The sequence below is a fragment of the Danio aesculapii genome, chromosome 17, assembly GCF_903798145.1.
Source record: "Danio aesculapii chromosome 17, fDanAes4.1, whole genome shotgun sequence".
Taxonomy (NCBI): Eukaryota; Metazoa; Chordata; class Actinopteri; order Cypriniformes; family Danionidae; genus Danio; species Danio aesculapii.
This window is the reverse complement of record NC_079451.1, coordinates 48,771,159-48,798,396: the sequence shown is the minus strand read 5'-3', so window position 1 is coordinate 48,798,396 and position 27,238 is coordinate 48,771,159. Positions and strand designations below refer to the sequence as shown.

At 37.1% G+C, this 27,238-nt stretch overlaps 3 protein-coding genes across 4 annotated transcripts in view; all 3 read left to right on the top strand.

Moving 5' to 3' along the window:
• mcm8 (minichromosome maintenance 8 homologous recombination repair factor) overlaps positions 1–2,761 on the top strand; it is a 38,143-nt gene extending 35,382 nt beyond the window's left edge. For both annotated transcript variants that reach the window (XM_056477094.1, XM_056477093.1), the window contains exons 18-19: positions 513–702; positions 2,411–2,761. In XM_056477094.1, coding sequence (XP_056333069.1) covers positions 513–702; positions 2,411–2,503 — 283 coding nt within the window. In that variant the 3' untranslated portion in view covers positions 2,504–2,761. The remainder of the gene's footprint in view (positions 1–512; positions 703–2,410) is intronic.
• LOC130244123 (kelch-like protein 29) overlaps positions 1–27,238 on the top strand; it is a 747,683-nt gene that overhangs the window by 359,303 nt on the left and 361,142 nt on the right.
• On the top strand, positions 6,135–25,526 carry crls1 (cardiolipin synthase 1). Its single transcript, XM_056477097.1, has 7 exons — positions 6,135–6,738; positions 12,178–12,315; positions 12,412–12,541; positions 16,923–17,008; positions 20,997–21,065; positions 23,304–23,395; positions 25,173–25,526. Exons 1-7 carry the CDS (start codon positions 6,319–6,321, stop codon positions 25,261–25,263), a joined length of 1,026 nt encoding a protein of 341 aa, XP_056333072.1. The 5' UTR covers positions 6,135–6,318; the 3' UTR covers positions 25,264–25,526.

Sequence of the window (27,238 nt, the reverse complement as noted above, 5' to 3'; positions counted from 1 at the left end):
TAGATAGATAGATAGATAGATAGATAGATAGATAGATAGATAGATAGATAGATAGATAGATAGATAGATAGATAGATAGATAGATAGATAGATAGATAGATAGATAGATAGATAGATAGATAGATAGATAGATAGATAGATAGATAGATAGATAGATAGATAGATAGATAGATAGATAGAAAGAAAGAAAGAAAGAAAGAATAATTACACCGTACACAAACTTAAATTATGCCAAAACAAACTTTTATTTTGGATGCGATTAATCCTGATAAATTTTTTGCCCAGCACTAGTTTTTAATCATTTACATTATTTATTATTTTATTTTTTTATTCTTGTTTATATAAAGCTCTTTGAATTACCATTGTGTATGAAATGTACTATATAAATAAACTTGCCTTGCCTAATTGCTTAAATGTTAAAAATGTTTTGTTATTCTTACTTGTAACCGTGACAGAAGCTTTTAACAAATACTGATCTCCAACTTTACACATTTTTTTTTTTTTGTATTCAGCTTGACAGACACATACTCTGATGAATTTGGCCGTCTGGATTTTGACCGCTCTCAGCTCGGCTCCGGGATGAGCAACCGCTCCAAAGTCAAGAAATTTGTCTCGGCGTTAAACAAACTCGCTGAGCGAACCAGCAAAAGCATGTTTGAGCTTCAGGAGCTGCGACAGCTCGCCAAAGATCTGCAGATACAGGTGAGAATCATTCAGTTCAATTCAATTTATTTCTAAAGCACATTCAAAAACAACACAAGTTGACCAAAGTGATTCACAATTACATACTGTGACTTCACGCACAATTAAAGGCACACTGACAAAAGTCTTGTCGTTGATCCCAGTTGTAAGAGCAACAAATAATAACATGACTTCTAGTTGATCTTCACAAATCCTGCAGAAGACCTACTGGAACCCACAGGGACCTGAGATTCTCATAGAAATCAGTCAAGTTTGGTGAAGGAAAAATCATGGTTTGGGTTTACAATCAGTATGGGGGCGTGCGAGAGATCTGCAGAGTGGATGAACAACATCAACAGCCTGAGGTATCAAGACATTTGTGCTGCCCATTACATTACAAACCACAGGAGAGGGCAAATTCTTCAGCAGGATAGCGCTCCTCATACTTCAGCCTCCACATCAAAGCTCCTGAAAGCAAAGAAGGTCAAGGTGCTCCAGGATTGGCCAGCCTAGTCTCCAGACATGAACATTATTGAGCATGTCTGGGGTAAGATGGAGGAGGCATTGAAGAGGAATCCAAAGAATCTTGATGATCTCTGGGAGTCCTGCAAGAACGCTTTCTTTGCCATTTCAGATGACTTTATTAATCAGTGATTTGAGTCATTGCAGAGATGTATGGATGCAGTCCTCCAAGCTCATGATGGAGTCAGACACAATATTCATTCTGTTTCCACTGCAGCATGACTTTATATTCTATACTGGACATTATTTCTGTTTAGTGACAAGACTTTTGTCTAAGCATAGTTATACCTTACTGTCCTAATTTAGTAATTCAAAATCAAGGCATGATCATATTTTATTTTGGTAAAATAAGTGTAATCTAGAGGCATTTGCCTTTCATATAAGCCACTTCTGATACCAAATGATCAACTAGAAGCCAAGTTATTATTTATTCCTAAAACTTAGATAGGCAACAAGACTTTTGTCTCGTAGTGTACAATGCAAAACACAAACAAACACACTACACAATAATGCCCACTAAGAGCTGTTATATGAACTGTGATGCATTTTCAGCATTGATTTAAAGGTCCCATGAAATTAAAATAAAGTTGTTTAGATGTTAGTATCACTATTGTTCGTTTTTAGGATATTTATAAGCTAGTGTGCTCCAAATCAGTGACAAAATTTGTGTTTAGAAGATTTTAAACTGTTATAAACATGTAAAGCTTGTATTTTGTCACTCCTGCCTAAATGGATCAGCGGTTTTATTCACGTTACCTCATACTTCAGTTTCCTCATCAAATCTTCTGACCAATCAAATCCTCTAAAGTATCTCACAAACCCCGCCCCCTTTCAGACACTTCACATTTAATGCGCTTGAGCGCAACCACTCTCACTGGTAGAGCAGTGATAAAGCAAAACGCTATTGGCTGTTTTTAAAAAGGGGAGGAGCTACACTGTCCCGCCATCTCTTCGTTTTTCACTTGAGATTATGACAAACATCAAATGAAAAACACACATTTCAAAGCACTTCACAGGACCTTTAAAACACTACAAAGAGTCAAAGGATGTAATGATTTAATTTGCAGTAAAGCTTTTGCACCAAATCTAGGTACAAGGAGTTACAATAGTCCAGTCTGGAAGAGATAAATGGGTTTCCATTATCTATTTTAACACTATGTGCATTGAAAGTCTCTTCAAATTGCTTTTTCTACTTGTGTTTGGTCAGGTTGTGGATTTCGAGGGCTTCATCTGTGCGCTCAATGAGCAGGGTTACCTTCTGAAGAAAGGCCACAGGATCTATCAGCTTCAGACCATATGAGTTATGGTTTTACACTGTTATTGTCTCTGTTTTAATGCAACAAATATCATATTTATATTACACCATGTAATATGTTTCAGTATGTTCAATGTTGATAACTGTACATTGGTGTAATGAACATAAATAGACTGATTAATTTTTATGCACCTGTAAATAGTTTGTACAAATGCAAATCGTAGCCACGTTTATGAGTATTAATGCAAAATCTTTAGATTGTTTTGTATTATATTGATTCCTCATGTTCATTTCTGTTCAATACCGAACGCTGTATATATATATATATATATATATATATATATATATATATATATAAATATAGTTAAAAGTAAGATAATCTTTTAAGAACCCACATGTAAAACAACTTTATTTTCGATCATAAATGAGTTAAAAAAGGACATTCATTCATTCATTGATTTTCTTTTCGGCTTAGTCCCTTTATTTTTCTGGGGTCGCCACAACGGAATATACCGCCAACTTATCCAGCATATGTTTTACGCAGCAGATGCCCTTCCAGCTGCATCCCATCACTGGTATACACCCATACACTCCTGCATTCAAACATATACACTATAATACTATAACAAACACTATAGCGCATGTGTTAGGACTGTTGGGGAAACCAGAGCACCCGGAGGAAACCCACGCCAACACCGGGAGAACATGCAAACGCCACACAGAAATGCCAACTGACCCAGTTGAGGCTTGAACCAGTGACCTTCTTGCTGTGAGGCGATTGTGCTACCCACTGCGCCACCCTAATAAAAGGACATGCATATAAAATTGGATCGAAAGTGCTTTTAAAGTGTTTTTTGTTTTCGTTAACTGTTTGACGAAAATCCTATGTAGCTCTGGATTTATGATTTACAGATATATTTCTAGAAATATAATGTAGAGCTTCTCATATTTATGAAAATATAATGCAAAATATAAATATAGTGTTCTCCCCGTGTTGGCGTGGGTTTCCTCTGGGTGCTCTAGTTTCTCCCACAGTCCAAACACGTATGCTTTAGGTGAATTGAAATAACTTAATTGGCCGTAGTGTATGGGTGTTTCCCAGTACTGGGTTGTGGCTGAAAGGGTATCAGCTGTGTAAAACGTATGCTGGAATAGTTTGTGTTTTCACACAATTATATCTTTTAAACAACACCATATCTTGAAGAGTTTTGGTGCAATAATGCTGATTTCTCCATCACAACAAATAAAAACATTTCTTATTCTGGCCATATTGTTAAAAGGAGAAAAGTGTAGTAACATCAAAACCAACATTATTGTTTGGTGATACTATGATTTATTACAACTTTTATTTAAGTTTTTTTTCTCTGTTTGCCTATATGTATTGGTTTTGTTCAGCACTTTGATATAATCAACTTTATTGGTTTTGTATTACTAAAATACGCTCACCGGCCACTTTATTAGGTACACCTTACTAGGACTGTGTTGGAGCCCCTTTTGCCTTCAGAACTGCCTTAATCCTAGATTAAACAAGGTATTGCAAATATTCCTCAGAGAATGTGGTCCATATTGACATGAGAGCATCACAAAGTTGGCTGTAGATTTGTCGGCTGCACATCCATGATGTGAATCTCCTGTTCCTAATCCAAAAGAGCACCTTTGGGATGTGGTTGATCTGGTGACTGTGGAGGCCATTTGAGTACAGTGAACTCATTGTCATGTTTAAGAAACCATGTGATGATTCGCACTTTATGACATGGTGTGTTATCCTGCTGGAAGTAGCCATCAGAAGATGAGTACACTGTGGCCATAAAGGGATGGACATGGTCAGCAACAATACTCAGGTAGGCTGTGTGGTTGACACGATGCTCAATTGGTACTAATGGGCCCAAAGTGTGCCAAGAAAATGTCCCCCACACCATTACACCACCACCAGCCTTAACTGTTGATACAAGTCAGGATGGATCCATGATTTCATGATGTTGATGTCAAATTCTGACGCCACCATCTGAATGTGGCAGCAGAAATGGAGACTCATCAGACCAGGCAACGTTTCTCCAATCTTCGATTCTCCAATGTTTGTGAACCTGTGTGGATTGTAGCCTCAGTTTCCTGTTCTTAGCTGACAGGAGTGGCACCCGGTGTGGTCTTCTGCTGCCGTAGCCCATCTGCCTCAAGGTTGGACGTGTTGTGTGTTCATAGATGCTCTTTTTCAGACCTCGGTTGTAACGAGTGATTATTTGAATTGCTGTTGCCTTTCTATCAGCTGGAACCAGTCTGGCCATTCTCCTCTGACCTCTGGCATCAACAAGGAATTTGCGCCCACAGAGCTCACAGAATATCACTGGATATTTTCTCTTTTTTAAACCATTCTCTGTAAACCCTAGAGTAGTGTTTCCCAACCCTGTTCCTGGAGGCACACCAACAGTTCATGTTTTAGATGACTCCCTCATCTGACAAATTAACTTCAGGTTTTGGAGTTTCTTCTAATGTTCTGATGAGTTGTTTCAGGTGTGTTTGATTAGGGAGAGAATGAAAATGTGTACTGTTAGTGTGCCTTCAGGAACAGGGTTGGGAAACTCTGCCCTAGAGATTGCTGTGCGTGGGTGGGGTTAGGTGAGCCCATTAAAAAGCATTGGATGCAGCTCAGATTGCACTGCACCAGGTCTGCATCCAGACCCCTCTCAGTAGATCAGCAGTTTCTGAAATACTCAGACTAGCTCGTCTGGCACCTACAACCATGCCACGCTAAAAGTCATTTAAATCACCTTTCTTCCCCATTCTGATGCTTGCTTTGAACTGCAGCAGATCGTCTTGACCCTGTCTGCATGCATACATGAATTGAGTTGCTGCCATGTGATTGGCTGATTAGAAATTTGCGTTAACGAGCGGTTGGACAGGTGTACCTAATAAAGTGCCTGGTGAGTGTATTGTATGTCAGTTTTCTACTAGAGCACATCTCCTTACTTATCGCAGATTTTTCCATCACAACAATCGAAAACATTTCTAATTCTGCCTATTTTGTTACAAACAAGAAAAACATAGTAACGTTGTTTGTAATACTATAATTTATTACAACTTTTATTTTGTTCTATTTGTCTGTATTGGTTTAAAGCATTTTGGTATAATTAAGCTTTACCTACTTTACTAAAAGAAAAAATAATATTGTATTACATTTTTATCTTATAATATAACTTAATATGTTGCGTGCGTTTCATAAACAGCATGATTTATTTTTGACGTCTCCTTTAAATTTCGCCCCACCCCCTGGAAATGACTATATGGGATACAGCTGCGGATACTAGCGTCCGTATAGCATAATTTTTCTGACACTGTAGAACAATAATTAATATTTATACATTACTGGTATGGTTAGGTTTATGGTTGAGGTAGGGATAGAAGTTAATAAATAGAACGTAATGGGTAATTTAATAGATAACTTGAATAAAACCCGGTTTAATCACTGTTTTTACATTACTGTGGTGGTTTGGGTAGGGATAGACGTTAAAAAATACAATTTAATGGGTAAATAAATGACTAATATTCTGTCAAAACTGCTGTTTTTACATTGCTGTGATGGTTGGGGTGGGGGTTGACGTTAATAAAATACAGTGAATGGATAATTCTCGTTAGCTCCCAGATGCAGCTGTATCCCCTCTAAGTCACATCCCCACCCCTTCTGACAACTGTCGTAAATATTCACAGGCGGATCGGAACACGGCCGTGACAAAAACATGTGGGTCGACTGTGAATGTGTTCAATGTTAACTAACATGAATGAGTTAACCTCGAAATATGCTGCTAGATGCAAAGAAGTCGAATGTATTTATGATCTAGATTTATTATCGCGGTGAAGCAGCTGACATGTTTCTGTCCGCCTGTAAGAGGAGCTGGTGGGGCTGCGCTAAAGGAGATTTCCACAGACTGACCGTCAGCAGATGCAACAATAACAACAACAATAACAACACTACAGTACATCTCCGATGGCTGAACACCCTCAAAACCAGCTGTTGGAGCTCTTTAAACCGGACCTGCGGCTCTTGTAGACCCACTCTGGAGCAGCGGAGCCCCGGACTTAAGAAGCCGAGTTTCGGGCTCCATCTGCGGCATACAGGAGTAGGATTCACCGCTGCGCTCCGTCTGTGTGGATCCAGCGGGTTTTCCACTGATGCGTCCAGAAAGTTTGAGGACAAATACTTAAAGCAGGATTCAAGGGGAAAAGGTGAAGATCCAACAGCCTCTTCTCCACCTGCTAATGAGGGACACTTTCAGTTTAAAGAGCTGGTGAGAATATCTTAGCACTCATTTTCTTTAGTTTTTGAGGTAAAGTTGGGTTTATATTCGCACATTCGTTCATTTTTGAGCACTTATAGCTTGTAACAATAGTGTCTGTATTGTTTAGCACGCTACTTTGAATATTAGGTCTGGAAATAGCATGTAAATGTGACTTTAAAACAACTTTATCATTATTTAATTGACTGCTTAAAGTCAGAATGTGCCAATGTAAACCCAACTTTACTCCTATTGAAATCGCATGTAAGCATATCTTTGCACTCATTTCCACATCATACTTTAATTATTGAGGTAAAGTTGGTTTTATATTCACACATTCAATTATTTCTGAGCTCTGACAACTTGAGACATTGTATTTGCATTGCTTAGCATGCTACTTTGAATATTAGGTCTGAAAATAGCATGTATGACTTCAAAACAACTTTAATTATTTAATTGACTGCTAAAAGTCAGAATGTGCCAATATAAAATCAACTTTACCCCAATTGAAATCGCATGTAAGTATATTTTTGCACTCATTTCCACATTATACTTTAATTATTGAGGTAAAGTTGCTTTTATATTTGCATATTCGTTCATTTTTCATCAGTGACAACTTGTGACATGCCATCTGTATTGTTTAGCATGCTACTTTAAACATTAGTTCTAAAAATATTGTGTTTGGCTTCAAAACAACTTTAGCATTATTTAATTGACTGCGTAAAGTATGAATATGAAATTGAAATCGCATGTAAGTATAATTTTGCTCTCATTTCCACATCATACTTTAATTATTGAGGTAAAGTTGGTTTTATATTCACCCATTCAATTATTTCTGAGCTCTGACAACTTGTGAGATGGTATTTGCATTGTTTAGCATGCTACTTTAAATATTAGTTCTAAAAATATTGTGTTTGACTTCAAAACAACTTTAATTATTTAGTTGACTGCTAAAAGTACGAATGTGCCAATGTAAAACCAACTTCACCCAAATTGAAATCGCATGTAAGTATATTTTTGCACTCATTTCCACATTATACTTTAATTATTGAGGTAAAGTTGGGTTTATATTCGCACATTCGTTCATTTTTGAGCACTGATAGCTTGTGACATGGTGTCTGTATTGTTTAGCATGCTACTTTGAATATTAGGTCTGAAAATATCATGTTTGACTTAAACAGCTTTAACATTATTTAATTGACTGCTAAAAGTACGAATGTGCCATTGTGCCAGTGTAAAACCAACTTTACCCCAATTGAAATCGCATGTAAGTATATTTTTGCTCTCATTTCCACATTATACTTTAATTATTGAGGTAAAGTTGGGTTTATATTCGCACATTCGTTCATTTTTGAGCAGTGACAGCTTGTGACACAGTCTCTATATTGTTTACCATGCTACTTTGAATAATTGGTCTGAAATACCATGTAAGTGTTACTTCAAAACAACATTAGCAATATTTAATAGACTGTGAACAGTGTTGTACTTTGATAGTCATTGGCTGATAATATGATTTCTCTTTTTAGAACTAGTAAACAACACTTTTCTGTAAGTATATTATTAAAGAGAATGTCTGAATGTGCGACTATAAAATCCACTTTACTCCAGCTGTTTACTTTAATTGAGTTCACATGAAACATAATATTTATTTACTCGCCTTCAAGTGGTTTCCGGCCTTTATGAGTTTATTTCTTCAACAAAATTGTTTTAGAGAATATTAGAGACATGTAAGCATAAACCTCCATTGTAGGAAAAACAAATACTATTGAATAGGCCTATAACGGTCTCTCCTTTTTTTATGATACATAGCATCAAATTTATCGCAATAATAAAAGAAATTATTGTAACTTTAATATCTTTTAATGCCACTCATTATATAATGCCCGAATGACAATATAATCACATCATAATGCATGTCCACTCTATAAAAGAACCATAATAATTTATTCTTAAAAATATTTCATTTAATTATATAGTAACTTTACCAATTTAAAGACCATGAGATCCTTATTTCCCGTCTTGAGAATTTGGTGGGCATTCAGGGCTCTGCTCTTAAATGGTTTAGATCAGTGGTTCTCAACTGGTTTGGTCATGGGACCCACATTTTTACATGGTCATCAAGCCGTGACCCAAATTTTTAGAAACTATAATATAATTTTAGGAATTATAATTAACTTGTATTTATTTGTTAACATACACAAGTAGTGACAGATAAATCATAAGAAGATCACCAAGACTTACAAATAAACAATATTTGATTGCTGGCATTTAACAAAATGTATGCACTTGTGATGCCCTCAGCTCCAGTTGTCTTTTGAAAATAGTCCACAGGTTTGTCCTTGCAACTGGGATGTTTGGTTTCTAAATGTCGTTTTAATTTAGAAGGTTTCATGCTTGCTTGTGAAAGCACCTCACTACATATGACACACTGAGGTTTTAAGCCTTTTTTGTCATCAATATATGTAAATCCATACTTATTTGAGGTCGTACTCTTGCTTCAACATATTTGTTGCTATAATAAAATTAAATTTCACATGTCAAACGGTACGGTTTTCGTGGGCATTTCAAAATAAAAGTCTGGTAAAAGCAAAATAAGTTAAACATTAAAATTTTGTTGTTTTTTTTGACCACGCACTCCGCGACCCACTGAAAATGTTCCCACTAGTTGAGAAACACTGGTTTAGGTCTTATTTGTCAAACAGAAGCTTTTGTGTTAATGTTGGTCAGACCTTTTCATCGTCCAGACCCCTGACGTGGAGTTCCGCTAGGGTCTATCCTTGGACCTATATTATTTTCTTTATATATTTTTTCCCGTAGGATCTATTTTTCGTAAATATGAGTTGGCTTTTCTTTTTTATGCTTACGACACTCATATTTATGTCCCTCTTTAAAATAATGCTAAAATGGCCTTGACTCCCTTATGAGATGTCTAATCGAGGTTAAGACCTGGCTGTCGTCATATTTTTTTAAATTTCAATGGGGAAAAAACTGAGCTGATCTGGTTTGGGGATCCTGCCCCTCTGGAATTATTAGGTTTTGTTGAGCTATCAACTTATCAAAAACCTGTTGTTAGAAACCTAGCGTTTCAGTTCGATAGTGATCTGAAATGTAACAAACAAGTGAATTCATTCGTTTTCTTTTCGGCTGTGTCCCTTTATTAATCTGGGGTAGCCACAGCCGAATGAACCGCCAACTTATCCAGTTTTACACAGCGGAGGCCCTTCCAGCTGCAACCCATCACTGGGAAACATCCATACACTCTCATTCACACACATACACTACGGACAATTTTAGATTAACCGATTCATCTATACCACATGTCTTTGGACTTGTGGGGGAACCCGGAGCACCCGAGGGAAACCCACGCCAACACGGGTAGAACATGCAAACTCCTCACAGAAATGCCAACTGACCCAGTCAAGGCTCGAACCAGATACCTTCTTGCTGTGAGGTGACAGTGCTACCCACTGCGCCACCGCGTTGCCCCCAAACAAGTAAATTCAGTTGTTAAATCCAGTTTTTTCCATTTACGACTTGTCAAGTCAAAGTTTATTTATAAAGCGCTTTTTAAAAACAACAAGTGCTTACCAAAAAGCTTTACACACATACACCATTTAAAACAAAGGACAAATTCAACAGACACATGACTCTCATATGGTATTAAAAGCCACAGAGTAAAAATGGGTTTTAAGACTTGATTTAAAAACAGAAAGGGTTGCAGCCTGCCTAACATGAAGAAGGAAATTAATCCAAAGTTTGGGGGCCACCACTGCAAAGGCACGGTCCCCCCTGGTTTTTAACCTTGCGCGTGGAACAGCCAAAAGTAGCTGATCAGTACATCTAAGTGCCCTTGATGGAGTGTACAATTGGATTAATGAGGACAAGTATCTTGGTGCTAGTCCATTTAGGCATTTAAACACCAAAACTAAAATCTTAAAATGACTTGTGGCAAAAGTGAAGTCGTTTCTCGCTTTTAATGACCTTGAGAAGGTGATCCATGCTTTTATTTTGGGAAGACTCGACTATTGCAACTCTTTGTTTGTGGGTATTAGTCAAAATGCCCTGAATAGATTGCAATTAGTCCAAAATGCGGCTGCGAGACTTCTGGCAGGGACTCGCAAGTATGAGCATATATCCCCAGTTCTTTTCTCACTGGGCTGGCTGCCTGTTAGGTCACGGGTTGAATTTAAACTATTAATTTTTGCTTTTAAATCCTTAAATGATCTGGCACCACCTTACTTATCAGACCCCGTATCTATATAATCTTGGTTGGTCACTAAGGTCTTCTGATCAGTTTATTCTTTCGGTACCAAGGTCCCGGTGTAAGCGAAGTATGGATCAGGCTTTTGCTGTTATCGCCCCAAAACTCTGGAACAGGCTTCCACCCCACATCAGACACACTCCAACTCTATCTGTTTTTAAAAGCTTCTGAAACTTCATCTTTGATCTTTAGCATTTGAGCCTTTTTAATGCTGAGGGGTTTGCCTTGTGTTTTAATTGTTATTTATGTAATGTAGGATTTATTTTAATTAGTATTGATTGTGTTCAGCACTTTGGGCAACGTTGTGTTGTAAAAATGTGCTATATAAATAAACTAAACTAAACAATTTAATAATTAGGCATTGGAATCTGAATGTGAAAACCTATATTCTACCTAAATAAATAATAATAGTAATAATAAATGTTAACAAAAAAGTGCAAGTTAGCAAGAAAAAAGGCACTAGAAAAAAGTAAAATTAACAAAGCCATTTTAAAAGTGGAGTAAATACTATTACAGGTGGGTTTTTTTGTTTTGTTTGTTTGTTCTTACATCCACAATCAACTGATTTGTTAATAACATTTGTTTTCATGTATGGCCAATGTGTATTTCATCACGAAAAATGATTGCGGTCATGTGCCAATTGATCATTGTGACAGGCCTACTGTTGAAGTCAATAAGGTTACAGGCTTTCAGCATTTTTCTAAATATCATCAAAAGGAAAGAAACTCGTAAAGGTTTACAACAACTTCAGGCAGAGTAAAAAATTGTAAAATTGGGTAGCGCGTGGGTAGCGCTGTCACCTCACAGCAAGAAGGTCACTGGTTTGAGTCCCGGCTGGCCCATTTGGCGTTTCTATGTGGAGTTTGCATGTTCTCCTCTTGTTGACGTGGGTTTCCTCCAGATGCTCCGGTTTCCCCCACAAGTCCAAAGACATGCGCTATAGGTGAATTGAATTAACTAAATTGGCCATAGTGCATGTATGTGAATGGGTGTGCAGCTGGAAGGGCATTCGCTGCGTAAAACATATGCTGTAAAAGTTGGCGATTCATTCCGCTGTGGTGACCCCTGATGATTAAAGGGACTAAGACGAAGGAAGTAAAAATACAGCTATCATATCCGTGCACGCTTCAGTGTGTTGAATAATTTTGGTCCATCTGTTTTCATAATATGATTTTATAATGTATTGACAGTATGAGAATCCATGGACGATTCCTAATTACCTCTGTATGGCGCGGATCGTTCTGTCTCCTGTCCTGGGATATTTAATCATGGAGCAGTATTTCCACGTCTCTCTGGGACTCTTTGCACTTGCTGGAGCTACAGATTTAGTAAGTTCAAGAAAGCATCATCTCTATTGCTTAATTTGAAGACATAATGAGCCATTCTGAAGGTGTTTTCTGATCATTGGTTTCTTCATTATTCAGCTGGACGGTTACATCGCTCGTAACTGGCCCAATCAGAAGTCGGCTCTGGGCAGCGCTCTCGACCCATTGGCTGATAAGATTCTCATCAGCGTTCTTTACGTCAGTCTGACATACGCACAACTCATCCCAGGTGAGTAGCACTTAAGAAATCTGTCATTATTTACTCACCAGTGCTTAAACTGGAACGTAAAGTCCACACTTGGGCGATTTGGCATCGGACAATGTCTAATGTGAAACATTGCGATGGATGAGGGCATCGTCATCATTGTAGACGGCTGTGAATTAATTATTCATGAATAATTAATTAATTTATAGCAAATTAATTATTTGTAGCCTACTGTTTCAACTACCTGACTCGCATGGTCTTTGTTTTACCAATAACCAAATCATTAATAAGCAAAGATAAGTTACACACATAATTACCACCTGTCAATCACTTTTTTCCGCAGGACTCTGGCATGAATAGGCAGAGTGATCTGTGTCGTTATAATGGCGTCGACAAACTTGGTTGGTAAAAAAGGTGCACAACCAACAGGAACCAATCAACAGTATCTGAGGTTTAGCTAAAATTACTAAGTACAAGTGTTACGAATTAAATTAAAAATCCTTTTCCAAAAAGAGGTTTAACCAAAATGTAACAAGATAACAGCGATTAAAATTATAATCCCTGGTGCCCTCGCGCTCTCTCTCCCCAAAATATAAACCAAAAACACAAACCACTGAGAATTAACAAGAAAATATGATTTACTTACAGAAAATAAGGAGCAAAAATAACATCGGGAGGGATTCGGCCAAAATAAATGACAATAAACCGAGCTAACTAAATTAGAGAGAAATTCCCTGAAAAATAGATAAGAAAATAAAATACAGATAACTTACCTCCCTACTAACAACACAGGAGAAAAGGAAAATAATAAATAGAAAGCACCAAACTTCCCTACCATGCTCCAAGCCAGACAGGGAGACAGAAAACCGGGTTTCTCCTGTTAGAATATACAACTTCACATATTTACTTCCCATATTTATCACTCGAGCAATAATATCTCCACAGAGAATAACAAACGAGGGATTTGAGAAAGCGGGGAGCTGCTGAATCCATGCTCTCTGAGCTTTTAAATACAGCCACCTCCAATCCAAGCACCAATCATGATCCGACGTAATCTGCTGCACCTGCGAATAATTTAAAATGAGAGGGAGCGAGAGAGAGTAAGAAAGAGAAAAACACCCCACACACACACTACACCACAACAAGCGTGAAAGTGAAAGATTAAAGCAGTGTACTGACGCTGTGACACGTTACCTGATAGATTCAAAAGGCCGAAGAGTCGGTCGATAGAGACAAGATGAATTAAATATCACGTTCAACAACTATAGTGGGATGTACGATCCAGCAGTACATCCTTGATAAACTGTCTGACGTGCACTGCTCTCTGGGGTGTTGTGCTCTAAGCACCCGTAACTGCTGGAGCTCAGGCGCGCACGTATGCTGCAGCGCGTGAGTGAGTGTGTTTGTGTGGTCATGTGATGTGCGTTTTCAGCGGTATAGTGTGGAAGGAGGGCTTTTCAAAAATGCTAGTTGAAACGCCAATGTGCACATGGATAGTTTTTCGTTCTAAATTTGTTCTTACTCCAGTTGCACCACATTTTCCTAAATGGGACCTATTATGCCCCTTTTTATTAGATGTAAAATAAGTCTCTGATGTCCCTAGAGTGTGTATGTGAAGATTCAGCTCATTAAAACCACACAGATAATGTTTTATAACTTGAATCTTCTCCTTTTAGGCTTTGATCCAATTAGTGCCGTTTTGGTGACTGTCGCTTTAAATTCAGATGAGGTTGTGCTCTTTTTCAAAAGAAGGTGGAGCTACAAACATGTATGCCTCCGTGGGATGTTCACTAATGGGTTTTCCCCCTCTGATCACACGTGCAAAGGGAGAATGTCAATCAAAGTGTTTATTCTACAGACGGTGTTTATAAAGTTTATTAAGCAGACATGTTTAAGCAGACAGTGGGAATCTAAACCATGAGGAACCTGTGGTGAAATGTTTGGTGTATGGAGACTGTGTTGGTTTAGTGTACTTCCCTTTTCGTGGTCTGAACAATATTTCACTTTGAACAAATGCATCAACTTGTATTTGTGAAATGAGTCATTCAACATCAGTCACTGTTTCATAAGAAATTTTAAATAGCAAAGTCTCCAAATGCCTTGTTGTTGAACTCATTATTGTTAAGCTTAAGTTATTGAAGCAAAAAAAAAAAAGTCTGTGTACAAAAATTGTAGCTCTGAAATACAACCCCAAATCAGAGAAAGTTAAGACAGTATGAAAAACTAATAAAAAAGTGATTTATAAATTTTCTTTGACTTGTATTTCATTGCAGACAATACAACACACATTATTTAATGTGTTCCTCATGTGTTTATTTACAAAAAACGAAACAATAAAAATCACATTACAATTTAGGTTCTTGCAACATTTCAAGAAAAGTTGGAACAGTAAAGCATTTACCACTTTGTAATGTTGCCATTCCTTTTCACAACACTTAATAGATGTTTAGGGACTGAAAACACCAAGTGATGAAGTGTTTCAGGTTTCATTTTGTCCCATTCTTCCTACAAACAAGTCTTAAGGTGGGCAACAGTACGAGGTCTTCGTTGTTGCATTTTGCACTTCAAAATGCATTACACTTTCTCTATTGGAGACAGGTCAGGACTGCAGGCAGGCCAGTCAAGTACCTGTATCCTCTTCCTCCACAGCCAGGCCTTTGTAATGTTTGCAGTATGTGGTTTTGCGTTGTCTTGTTGAAATATGCATGGGCGTACCTGAAAAAGAAGGCAGCATATTGTGCTCCAAAATCTTTTTAGCATTAATGGTGCATCACAGACGTGCAAGTTACATTTGCCAAGGGCACTGACACAACCCCATACCATGACAGACCCTGGCCCTACTGCTCTTGTCCCGACTTTGTTTGGAATGTGTTGCAGGTCTGAATGACAGGAACAGATGGATATTTACAAATGAAAATGAAGTTAACCAGACAAAACATGAAATATTTTGTTCATATTGTCTGCAATGAAATGCATGTCAAAGTAAATTTGGAAATCACTACTTTCTTTGCTTATTTGCGTTTGACATACTGTCACAACTTATTCTGATTTGGGGTTGTAACTGAAATAATTCAGCGTTCAGCGTAATGATATGGAGCTGTAATGCACTCAAAACGTGCCAGAACTACTTTAGCTGTGCGTTTATCTGAAAATAACGGCACACCTTAGAATGTTCATCAGCCAATCAGAATCAAGCATTCGACAACTCTGTACTGTAAACAACACACTCACCATTTAATTAATAATAATAAAATTTTTGCTTCTGGGAAAAAACTTAAATACAGCACATTTTATTTTTTCTTGAATGAGCCATTTAAAATGACTCTTTTGAATGATTCAGTGAATCGCTCATTTGGACAGGGACTAGTTCAGGGATGGGCAAACTCGATCTTGGAGGGCCGGTGTCCCTGCATAGTTTTGCACCAACCCTAATCAAACACACCTGCTTGTAGCTTTCTAGTGATCTTGAAAACACTAATTAGGGTGTTCAGGTGTGTTTGATTAGTGTTGGAGCAAAACTCTGCAGGGACACCGGCCCTCCCGGATCGAGTTTGCCCATGCCTGGACTAGTTGCTACCTAATTGTGGTTTTAGTGTCTTATTTTTTCATGGCAGGAATTAGGGTGTACTCACACTGTGTACAGTTACAGTGTGCTTAAACCGGGCCGAAGCACACTTGTCCCCCCTACCCTCTCCCTAGACGGCCTGCGCTCACATTGCATCCGAGCCTGAGCACGCTTATGTCATCGATGATGCGCTGTTCAGTTTAACAGAAGGGAACCGCTCTCGCTCACTCAGCACAGTGGAGATTTCTTTAGTTATAGTTAGTTATATTTTAGTCGTTTGATATGCAGAGACACGCAGTCAAATAATTTACTGAACAGATCAGCCACTTTTGACGCCCATAAATAATCATAAAAGTCATAGTGCTGCAGGAATTAGAAGGTTTGCTGAAGGTCCACCTGCCGTGCAGTGAGGGGTTTGCGTCTTTATTAAACTACAACAGTTTACGTTCATTGAACAGTAAGAATGATTAATAAATCCATATGAAACAATCCCTTGAAAGTCACGTCTCATCTTCAGTTTTGGGCTCAGGCATGCTTTGCACTCACACTAAAAGTGTACCAGGCCAAAGCCCAAGTGAACCGCGCTCTGGCACACCTCTTCCAACCGGGCCAGGGCCTGAGCCCGATTAAGAGCTCTCACGCTTCTCAAACGATCCGGGGAAATGTGCCTGGGCATGGTTCGGATAACATAGTGTGAGTGCACCCTTAATCAGTCCCGCAAAATATAAAATAATCAATACATTACTCTATGAAAAACACTGCATAATAACATGAATCAGATGTTCACGTTATGATGTAAATGCCTCATTATTTGATGTCTGCTTGTGTTTCCTCTTAAAGCTCCACTGACAGCGTTGATCATATCCAGAGATGTAGCACTGATCGCTGCCGTCTTCTATGTGCGCTACAAAACAGTCCCACCTCCAGTAAGTCTTCAACTTCTAAACCAGCCTGAATGATGCTGTTTTGTCACATTGGGATTAGTTAGTTGAAAGTACTTAAAGAGGGTACAGTAGTCATGTATCAGAAGTAGAAGTCATTTGTAAGCTTTATAATTTGTAATTATGCCCTTTTTTGCAAGATATAAAACAAGTCTCTCATATTCCTAGAGTGTGTATGTGAAGTTTCAGTTGAAAATACCACACAAATAATGTTTTATAACTCTCTGAAACTGCCCCTTTTAGGCTTTGATCCTAATTGTGTTGTTTTGTTGACTGTCGCTTTAAATTCAAATGAGATTGTGCTGTTTTCAAAAGAGGGCGGAGCTACAAATGCCCGCGTGTCAGCATAATGGCAGATTCAACAAGAATAATGTCCTATGCTAATGAGGGAGAGATGGTCAATAGTGGGTGGGGCTTTCCCCCTCTGATGCCACATACAAGGGGAGAATGTCAATCAAAGTGTTTCTGCAAGACTGTTTTGATCATGTGTGATTATAAAAAATAACATTAATGCATTTTTACAATTATAGGCTCGATATATTCACACACTGTTGCCACACAACTGTGTTTAAAGGTACAGTAGGTGATCTGCCAGAATGCTAGCATTAGCATAATAGCTTAGAAATTTTACATCCCTCCCCGGCCGTCCAAAGCCACACCTCCTTAAGTCATGAACACGCACGCTGATTAGATATAACACTAGATCATGTCATTCACCAGTTAGAAAACTCTATGGAGACACGCACTTTGTCTAGCGTAGTTGTTGACAGGCCAGTGGGTACAGGATTATAGTCCTCAAAGCTGGCACTGGGGTAAAGTTGGTTTTATATCCGCACATTCGGACATTCTCCATAATAATTTAATTTTAGAAAAGTATTGTTTGCCAATTCTAAATAGTGAAATCATATAATCAGCCAATGACTATCAAATACAACATTGTTCACCGTCAATGAAACAGTGCTAATGTTGTTTTGAAGTCATACCCACTTGGTATTTCAGACCCAATATTCAAAGTATTGTTAGAGTGAGAGCGTGTCACAAGCTATCACTGTTCAAAAATGAACAAATGTGCGAATATACATCAAACTTCACCTCAGTAAAGTTTGTTAGGCGAAGAGTTGGGCAGATGTGCGGGTGTGAGGTAACCACTTTTTTCACCGGAGTTTAGCGGCTGCTGTGTCCTACAGAGGCTACAGCTGCAGCCACACACATTATGGTTCGTAACCATGCAATGGAATAGCACTTCAGATATAATAGCACTTTATGCTGAAAGTCGCTGTAAACACAAATGGAATTAAGACATGTGGAGTATTTCTATTTTAGTCGCATTATTAAAGTGCAGTACAGACATGTGAAGACCGTTCTCAAACTATTAACATCGTGTAGGATTTTTAGCCGCATTTTGTGACAGGGCATACACACAAGGCTGTTTGACACTATTCTCTGCACCTACCGAGTCAGTAAAGGACCACAGAGAGACACACACACTGTATGAACACCTGGAGACTAGTCACATCATCATCACTGTACAAACGTTTATGCTGTCCGAGAAAAGCTGACGTTTTTATCATTCGGCGTGCTGCGTGCGTTATCAAACTCCATTAAAATGACTCTCTCCTATCAGTCCTTACTTCATAGTCGCATCCAGTAGCTCAGAGATTGTCCCCTTGAATGAAATCTTGATGAATGAAAGTGCCCCTGTGTCAACAAGCTTGACCCCTCCTCCTCTGGCCCCCCTAAATTTGCACGCTTATTTTTGTCACAACTAAAATGCCAGAAGCTGATCAGCCACCAGTGGCAGACGGAGATATGACAGAGGCCTCTCTCGCGCGCTCTCTGTGTTGCGCACCCTCTCTCTGTGTCGCTCGCACTCGCTCTCTCTGCTTTCTGTTGACTTCAGAAGTTAAAGTTAAACCCCAAACTGACACAGGTAATAAGAAAAATTCAACTTCAGTCACGTTCATGTTGTGAAACACTATCAAAATGTCCACTGTTGATTATATTAGACTTCTGTGTTCAATAGCGATTTTAACACTTTTAATATAGGAAGTCCTCGACTATGGCTATTATTAATCAGAAATTGAGTGTACGTAGTTTGACGTTAGGAAATGCAGGCTTGAATTTACAAACAGTCGGCAAGTACTCATGTAAGCTAAAAGTGATATTCAACTCATTTAGTTTTGCCTTCATTCATTTTTGTTTTTAATAGAGACATAGAGCACACATCTGATTTATTACATGTTTTTAAACGTAATAGTTTAATTTCGAACTATTAAACTATAGTTTTGTCTTTCTCATAGTGACAGTGAGTGCATAATATTTCACTAGTTATTTTGCAAGACGGTTGTATTCAGATTAAAGTGTAATTTAAAGACTTTACTAGGTTATGTTAACGAGGAACGTTAGAATAATTAGTCAAGCTATTGTATAACTGATTTGTTGTGTAGACAATCAAAAATACACAGTAAATATTTCTTACGAAGGCTAATAATTCTGATCTTAAAATAGTTTTTTTATTGAATTTTTTTTTTAATTCAAGATAAACTGTAGGAAATAAGACTTATTGTGATTTCAGAAAAATTATTTTAGTTTTATAGGAAATACTGTGAAAATTTCCTTGGTTTGTTAAAGATCACTTGGAAAACATTATTTTAAATTAACTGGAGGGCTAAATAAATTAACTTCAACTGCATCTGCAGGTGCAAAAACGTGTCTTGATGTACTTGAATGTAAAAATGTCTTATCCTACAATACAAGGTTACTTGTCAAATAAAGTAACATGGAAGATTGTTTTGAGTCTGTTATTTAATTAGCTTGTTTTTGAAGAATGCAGAGTAATGCATGAAAAAAATGACTTCGAATAATTGTTTAGGTAGTTTGTGATGTTTTTTAAAGTGTGCCCACTAATAGTACGAGTGGCCCCTGACCATCCCCCCAGTTACTCTGGTGTAGAACCGCCACTGAAAATAACATGAATTTTTTTAAGTTCAATTTGTGGAATGGAGTTTCTCATGTGAAACTGTACAGGGGGGGAAAGCCAGTCAGTAGCTGGCTTAAATATATTAGCAGTGTTTGCATGTTCTTTATGGCATAGAATTCATTTAAATAGAAATAAAATACCATTCATTAAAGTTTTTTTAAAAAGCAGCTAAATTGTTTTGCAGTTTTTTTCAGTTAAAATGTTAGCAAATATTATGCTAATATTTAAAATGATAGACTATAATATTAAAATTAAAGTAAATATATTAAATTAAAGACTATTTCCCATTCACATAGGCTATTAGCAAAATATTTTTCAGTGTTTGCATGTCCTTTGCTGCATAGAATGAGTTAAAATGCATTCATTTAGGTTGATTTAAAAACAAAAGCACCTAAATTTTGCAATTTGCTATTTTCTTTCTTTTTTTTGGAATAAAAGACCATTTTCCATTTGTGTATTTCATCAAGGATTTCTTAAAAAATAGGGTAAAAAAATCACGTCTCATTCTCATGACCCCATCTCATTACTCTCATCACACTCTAATATTTAGCATATTGTTAATCTAGTTTTTAGATTTTTCAGCAAACATGCCATTATTTAGCATTTTTGAAAACAAGAAAAATGAGTAACTAAATCTCTTTGTGAAGTGAAAAATGTTCATTACATTTGCGTTAATTAATACAGCAGTTACATCCTTGCATGCTTAAGTGTGTTGAATAATTTTGGTTCGTTAGTTTTCATAATATGATACTGTAATACATTAACAGTATGAGAACCCATGGATACTTCCTTATTTCCTCTATGTCTAGCGCATCGTTCTGTCTCCTGTCTTTGTATATTTAAGTAATATATTTAAATACTAAAATATCTATGTTTGTAATATATTGTAATAAATATAAATCTATTTAATTAACAATACTGCTTCTTGGAGTTTTTTATAGAGAAGTGTTGAATTATTAGTTATTATAATGATCTGTCTTTCTCTCTGTGCAGGTAACACTCAGTAAATTCTTCAACCCTTGTTACACCACTGCCCGACTCAAACCAACACTCATCAGCAAGGTACACCTTCAGCATTTCACCAAAACATGCATATTTCTCACTTTATTAAACCTTTTAATGCATACATGTCATTTTTTGTTCATGCATTGTTTCAGTTAACATTTTTCTAAATATCAGATATGATGCACTTGTATACAGGGTTTCTTATGAATTGTTTTCGGAAATGCTTGATTTTTATGTGTTTTCAGGATGGCTCATATAGTTGTGTTTTGGATTAAGCTCTTGTAAGAAGGTTTCTTTTCAATAATAATTCATTAATAGTCCTTTATGTTAAATGAATATTTTAATATTTACAGTAAAATGCAACCTTTATAAACCGTTAAATCATATCAAGTCATAAAATATAGCATAATAAACGAAAATTACACCAAGTACACTTTCGGATATTTACATAATTTTAGCTTGGCTAGAATAAAAAAATGTAATCTATCATGTTTAATACTAATATCTGAGTACTGAACTACAATTTGCAATAATCTGATGGACTATGTTATCATTTAAAAGTGTCAGAATAATTTGACTTTGGAAAAGTGTAAAACCTTCAAAATGAACATATACTATAGTAATTTATAGTAAATATTATAGTGTTTTTCTACCTTACTATAGTAAAGTACCTGACTTAATTTGCTCATATCAAGTAAAATATGATATGAGCAAAATAGCGTAACATAATGAGCTCCTGAAATGCGTATAAGACAGATTCGACAAACAAGAATTACACAAAACACAATTGCTGATATTTATAATTTATTTTAGCTTGGCTATAATGAAAACAAATGTTGTAATTTATCATGTTCAATAATAATATCTAAATACTGAACCCTGATAATCAATAATATGATGAATTATGTGTAATTTCTCACATTTATAAGTACAAAAAAATACATTTGACTGGAAAAGTGTAAAACCTTCAATATGAACATATACTACAGTCATTTATGGTAAATATTAGTGTTTTTCAACCTTACTATAGTAAAGTACCTGACTTAATTTGCTCATATCAAGTCATAAAAATAGCATAACATAATGAGCTTCTGAAATGCGTATAAGACAGATTCGACAAACAAGAATTACACAAAACACAATTGCTGATATTTATAATTTAAGTTCAGTCAGAATTAAAAAAAAGTTGTAATCTATCATGTTTAATAATAATAAAATCTGAATACTGAACCACGATATGTAATAATATGATGAATTATGTGTAATTTCTCACATTTATTAGTGCCCCAAAATACATTTGACTTTGGAAAAGTGTAAAACCTCCAATATGATCATATTCTACAGTCATTTATAGTAAATATAATATTGTTTTTCAATCATACTATAGTAAAGTACTTGACTTAATTTGCTCATATCAAGTCATAAAAATAGCATAACATAATGAGCTTCTGAAATGCGTATAAGACAGATTCGACAAACAAGAATTACACAAAACACAATTGCTGATATTTATAATTTATTTAAGTTTGGTCAGAATAAAAAAAATGTTGTAACCTATCATGTTTCATATTAATAAAATCTGAATACTGAACCTTGATATTCAAAAATATGATGAATTATGTGTAATTTATCACATTTATAAGTGCAAAAATATACATTTGATTTTGGTAAACTCTAAAACATTCAATATGAACATATACTACAGTCATTTATAGTAAATATTAGTGTTTTCCAACCTTACTATAGTAAAGTACCTGACTTAATTTGTTGTGGTAATTGTATATTTGCTATGGTAACACAACAACTAGAGTAATATAAACAAATCACCCAATATGTAGTTTTCTACAACAATATAAGGTATTTTATACTACAATTATACCAGTTTACTGTAGTAAAAACTAAAGTTTACCACAGTATTTATTACAGTTTATCAGCTCACTACAGAATTCATTAACAAAAAGTGGTAAATACTGTAATATATACAGTATAATACACTTTACTATACTAAAAGTTCAAAAACTGTATAGTATTTAATATAAATTACTCTGATATGTTTGGTTAATGTGAGCTTGGAAATAGAAATTTTGGCTAATACTGTAGCTATATGTTCAGTATTATATTGGTATTATGGATTAAGATGGCGGATATTTTAAATAGATCTGTAGCACATTATAAAATACAGTTTATCATTTATCATTGAAACTAACTGTGGCAGTAATAAAAGAGCTCCTTTATCTTGTCTTTTGTTTGGATAAATCACATTATTAATTAATAACTAATATATGTGTGTTTCAGATCAACACGGCGGTGCAGTTGTTTCTGGTGGCGGCGTCTCTGGCTGCTCCTGTGTTTCATTACACTGACAGTGTGTTACTGCAGTCACTGTGGTGAGTGAGAGCATCTACATCGACATCCACACACTCATAGAAATCATTCATCATGACCAGACCTATGCAGAATCGGAAAACAGCAGATTTCCACTAATTGTTGAGCTTGACATTCAATCTATGAGAGGTTCATATTTTCCAACACATTTCTGAACATAACAGTTTTAATAACTCATTTCTAATAACTGATTTATTTTATCTTTGCCATGATGACAGTAAATAATATTTGACTAGATATTTTTCAAGACACTTCTATACAGCTTAAAGTGACATTAACTAGGTTAATTAGTCAAGTTATTGGATAACAGTGGTTTGTTCTCTAGCCAGTCGAAAAAAAAATTCTTAAAGTCGTCATGAAATCACTAACCGGCCACTTTATTAGGTACACCTCTCCAACTGCTCGTTAACACATATTTCTAATCAACTCAACGCATTTAGGCATGTAGACATGGTCAAGACGATCTGCTGCAGTTCAAAGCGAGCATCAGAATGGAGAAGAAAGGTGATTTAAGTGACTTTGAACGTGGCATGTTGGTGGTTGTTGGTGCCAGACGGGCTGGTCTGAGTATTTCAGAACCTGCTGATCTACTGGGATTTTCACGCACAACCATTTCTAGGGTTTACAGAGAATGGTCTGAAAAAGAAAAAATATCCAGTGAGCGGCAGTTCTGTGTGCGCAAATGCCTTGCTGATGCCAGAGGTCAGAGGAGAATGGTCAGACTGGTTCCAGCTGATAGAAAGGCAACAGTAACTCAAATAAGCACTCGTTACAACCGAGGTCTGCAGAAGAGCATCTCTGAACACACAACACATCCAACCTTGAGGCGGATGGGCTACAACAGCTACAACAGCAGAAGACCACACTTGGTGCCACTCCTGTCAGCTCACAACAGGAAACTGAGGCTACAATTCACACAGGCTCACCAAAACTGGACAATAGACAATTAGAGAAACGTTGCCTGGTCTGATGAGTCTCCATTTCTGCTGCGACTTTCAGATGGTAGGGTCAGAATTTGGCATCAACAGCATGAAAGCATGAATCCATCCTGCCTTGTATTAACGGTTCAGGCTGGTGGTGTTGTAATGGTGTGAGAGATATTCTCTTGGCACACTTTAGGCCCATTAGTACCAATTGAGCATCACGCCACTGCCACAGCCCTCCCGAGTATTGTTGCTGACCATGTCCATCCCTTTATGACCACAGTGTTCCCATCTTCTGATGACTACTTCCAGCAGGATAACACACCATGTCATAAAGCGGGAATCATCTCAGACTGGTTTCTTAAACATGACGTGTTCACTGTACTCAAATGGCCTCCACAGTCCCCAGAGCTCAATCCAATAGAGCACTTTTGGTATGTGGTGGAATGGGACATTCGCATCAAGGATGTGCAGCTGACAAATCTGCAGCAAGATGCTATATCGTGTCAATATGGAGCAAAATCTCTGAGGAATATTTCCAGTACCTTGTTGAATCTATGCCACGAAGGATTAAGGCAGTTCTGAAGGCAAAAGGGGGTCCAACCCGGTACTAGTAAGGTGTACCTAATGAAGTGGCTAGTGAGTGTATATAGTAGTGCTTGTAAAAACGAAGTACTGCATGTGTCTGTTCATTGTTTTGTTTTGGTTTATTTGCCCTCATACTCTTTAATCAGATAACACAACACTCCCTCCAACTCTAAACTATTGACTTTACATATTCTTTCTGGCTCTGGTCATGACTCTTGCAGCACTCTGATTATTGAATGAAATGAATGTGCATTGTGTTTGTTTGCAGGTACATTACCGCCCTGACGACTGCAGCATCTGGTTATAGCTATTATCATTACGGTAAAAAGACTGTTGAGGTGCTGAACAACACTAAGTAGTTGATCAGTCGTCTGTGATTTTGAGCTTTGACCAAGACATGTGGAGAAATCAGTCTTTCTGAATGATGGAAATTGATCTTACTTTTGTAACTGAGACACTTTAGTCTGTACAAAGTCAGAAGTTTATTTTGATTACAATATTCAAATCATGTGGTGTCACTCGTGATCAGTATATGATCTGCAACTCCGCAGGAAGCTTTTTTTTAAATCACTTTTAATGGACTTTGGGTCAATTTTCAGAATAAAAATGGACGTCAAAATCACATTTGGTTTTGTTTTGGTTAATTATGTTTAGTTTAATTGTTTGTTTAGTTTAATTATTAACTGTAATGATCGTGTGTTGCTTTACTGGAGAGTCAGTAAAGTCATTACAATGTTTTTAGGCAGTTCAGTATATATTTTGTCCACTAATATAAGCAAATTACCGGTTTGTAAACATTCAGGATGTGCGCGCAGCGGGGTTGCGCTAGAATTTACAGTGAGGGAATGACATCCGATGTGGTTCATCTGCACTCAGACATCCGCTGAGTTTGTTGTCGTCTTAAAAATAAGTTATATTAGTTACATATTATATATATTATTTACATAATGCTTTCAGCGTATAATAACAGCTTGTCACCCAATGATAAGTACAGCGATTCGGAAAATTGAACGTTAAAGTGAGCTGCGCTCATCTGACAGGTCCATTTGCAATAGCACCCTCCCAATGGATATTGGATAAGATGAAATGGCCAAGCATCCAGCCTGAAATATACAACAATCTCATTGAAACTCCAAGTGTTTTTACAGAAGATGATGCAGGAGAGTGGTGTTGCAGAGAAGGAGCGATCTCTTAAACGGTTCACAATGTAAACATCAGAGGGTGAGTGATCTCACATCAGGTGAACATCAGATCTTCAGATAAACGTCAAATAAGCTTTAGTGACTTCCCTTATTCAGTTATATTCACATCCATGGCCAAAGGTAAAGTCTAGATTGGATATGCGGGCGGCCGGAAGTGCGGTATTCACATTAATATAGCAGCATTTTTTAATGACACTGTATAACAATAATTAATATTTTTACAGTACTGTGTCGGTTGGGTTTAGCGTTGGGGTGAGGGTAGGTGTTAAAAAATACAATTTATTGGGTAATTTAATAGATAACATGAATAATACTCTGTACAACTACTGTTTTTACATTACTGTGATGGTTGGGGTGGGGGAAGACAATAATAAAGAACAATCAATGGGAAATTTTATAAATAATAGAAATAAATCTCGCTAACTTCCGGCCGCATCCATATCCGATCTAGCAACCACCATAGGCAAAGAGAGACATCCGTTGGAGAAAAGAGACATCCGTGGGAGCAGAGGAGTCATCCGTGGGAGAGGTGAGACATCCGTAGGAGAAGACGAGTGGAAGAGGGAGACTAGGTGAGGTGAACCATCCAACTTTGATTCCGGCCGAAGAGTGAGTGCAGGAGGTGAGTATTTAAGGAGTGTGGTGATTCCAGGTGCAAGGAATTAGTACTCTAGTGACAGGGCATGGGTGTGGTGAGAGGTGGCTGGCAAGGGAGAACGATGGTTGGGACAGCAGGAGCCGAGGTAACACAAAGACAAGGAAAGAAGACCGAGCTACACAAGACCTGGGTAATCATCAACAAGCAAAACAACTGCATTCTGACAGTGAACTGCACCTGTACGGCAGGGTATGTGAACTTACATGTTTACATTTCATTCTGAGCATTCAGTGTCCGCAGTTTAATTCGCCATATTTAAATGTTATTGCTGAAATCATTGCTGCAATCAAAAACGAGTGATGTGTCTGATTCAGCATAGCGTGAACTTACCTGATATAACATGAGAACTGCAGAGTTGACCATTTTTAATTAGGTCCTCACTCCATTCAGCTCCCTTAGCCAAAAACGTCTGCGGTTTGCATGAAAAGCAGCGTGGTGTACGGTAAAATTTAAGTTTTCTATTTTTAGATTTAG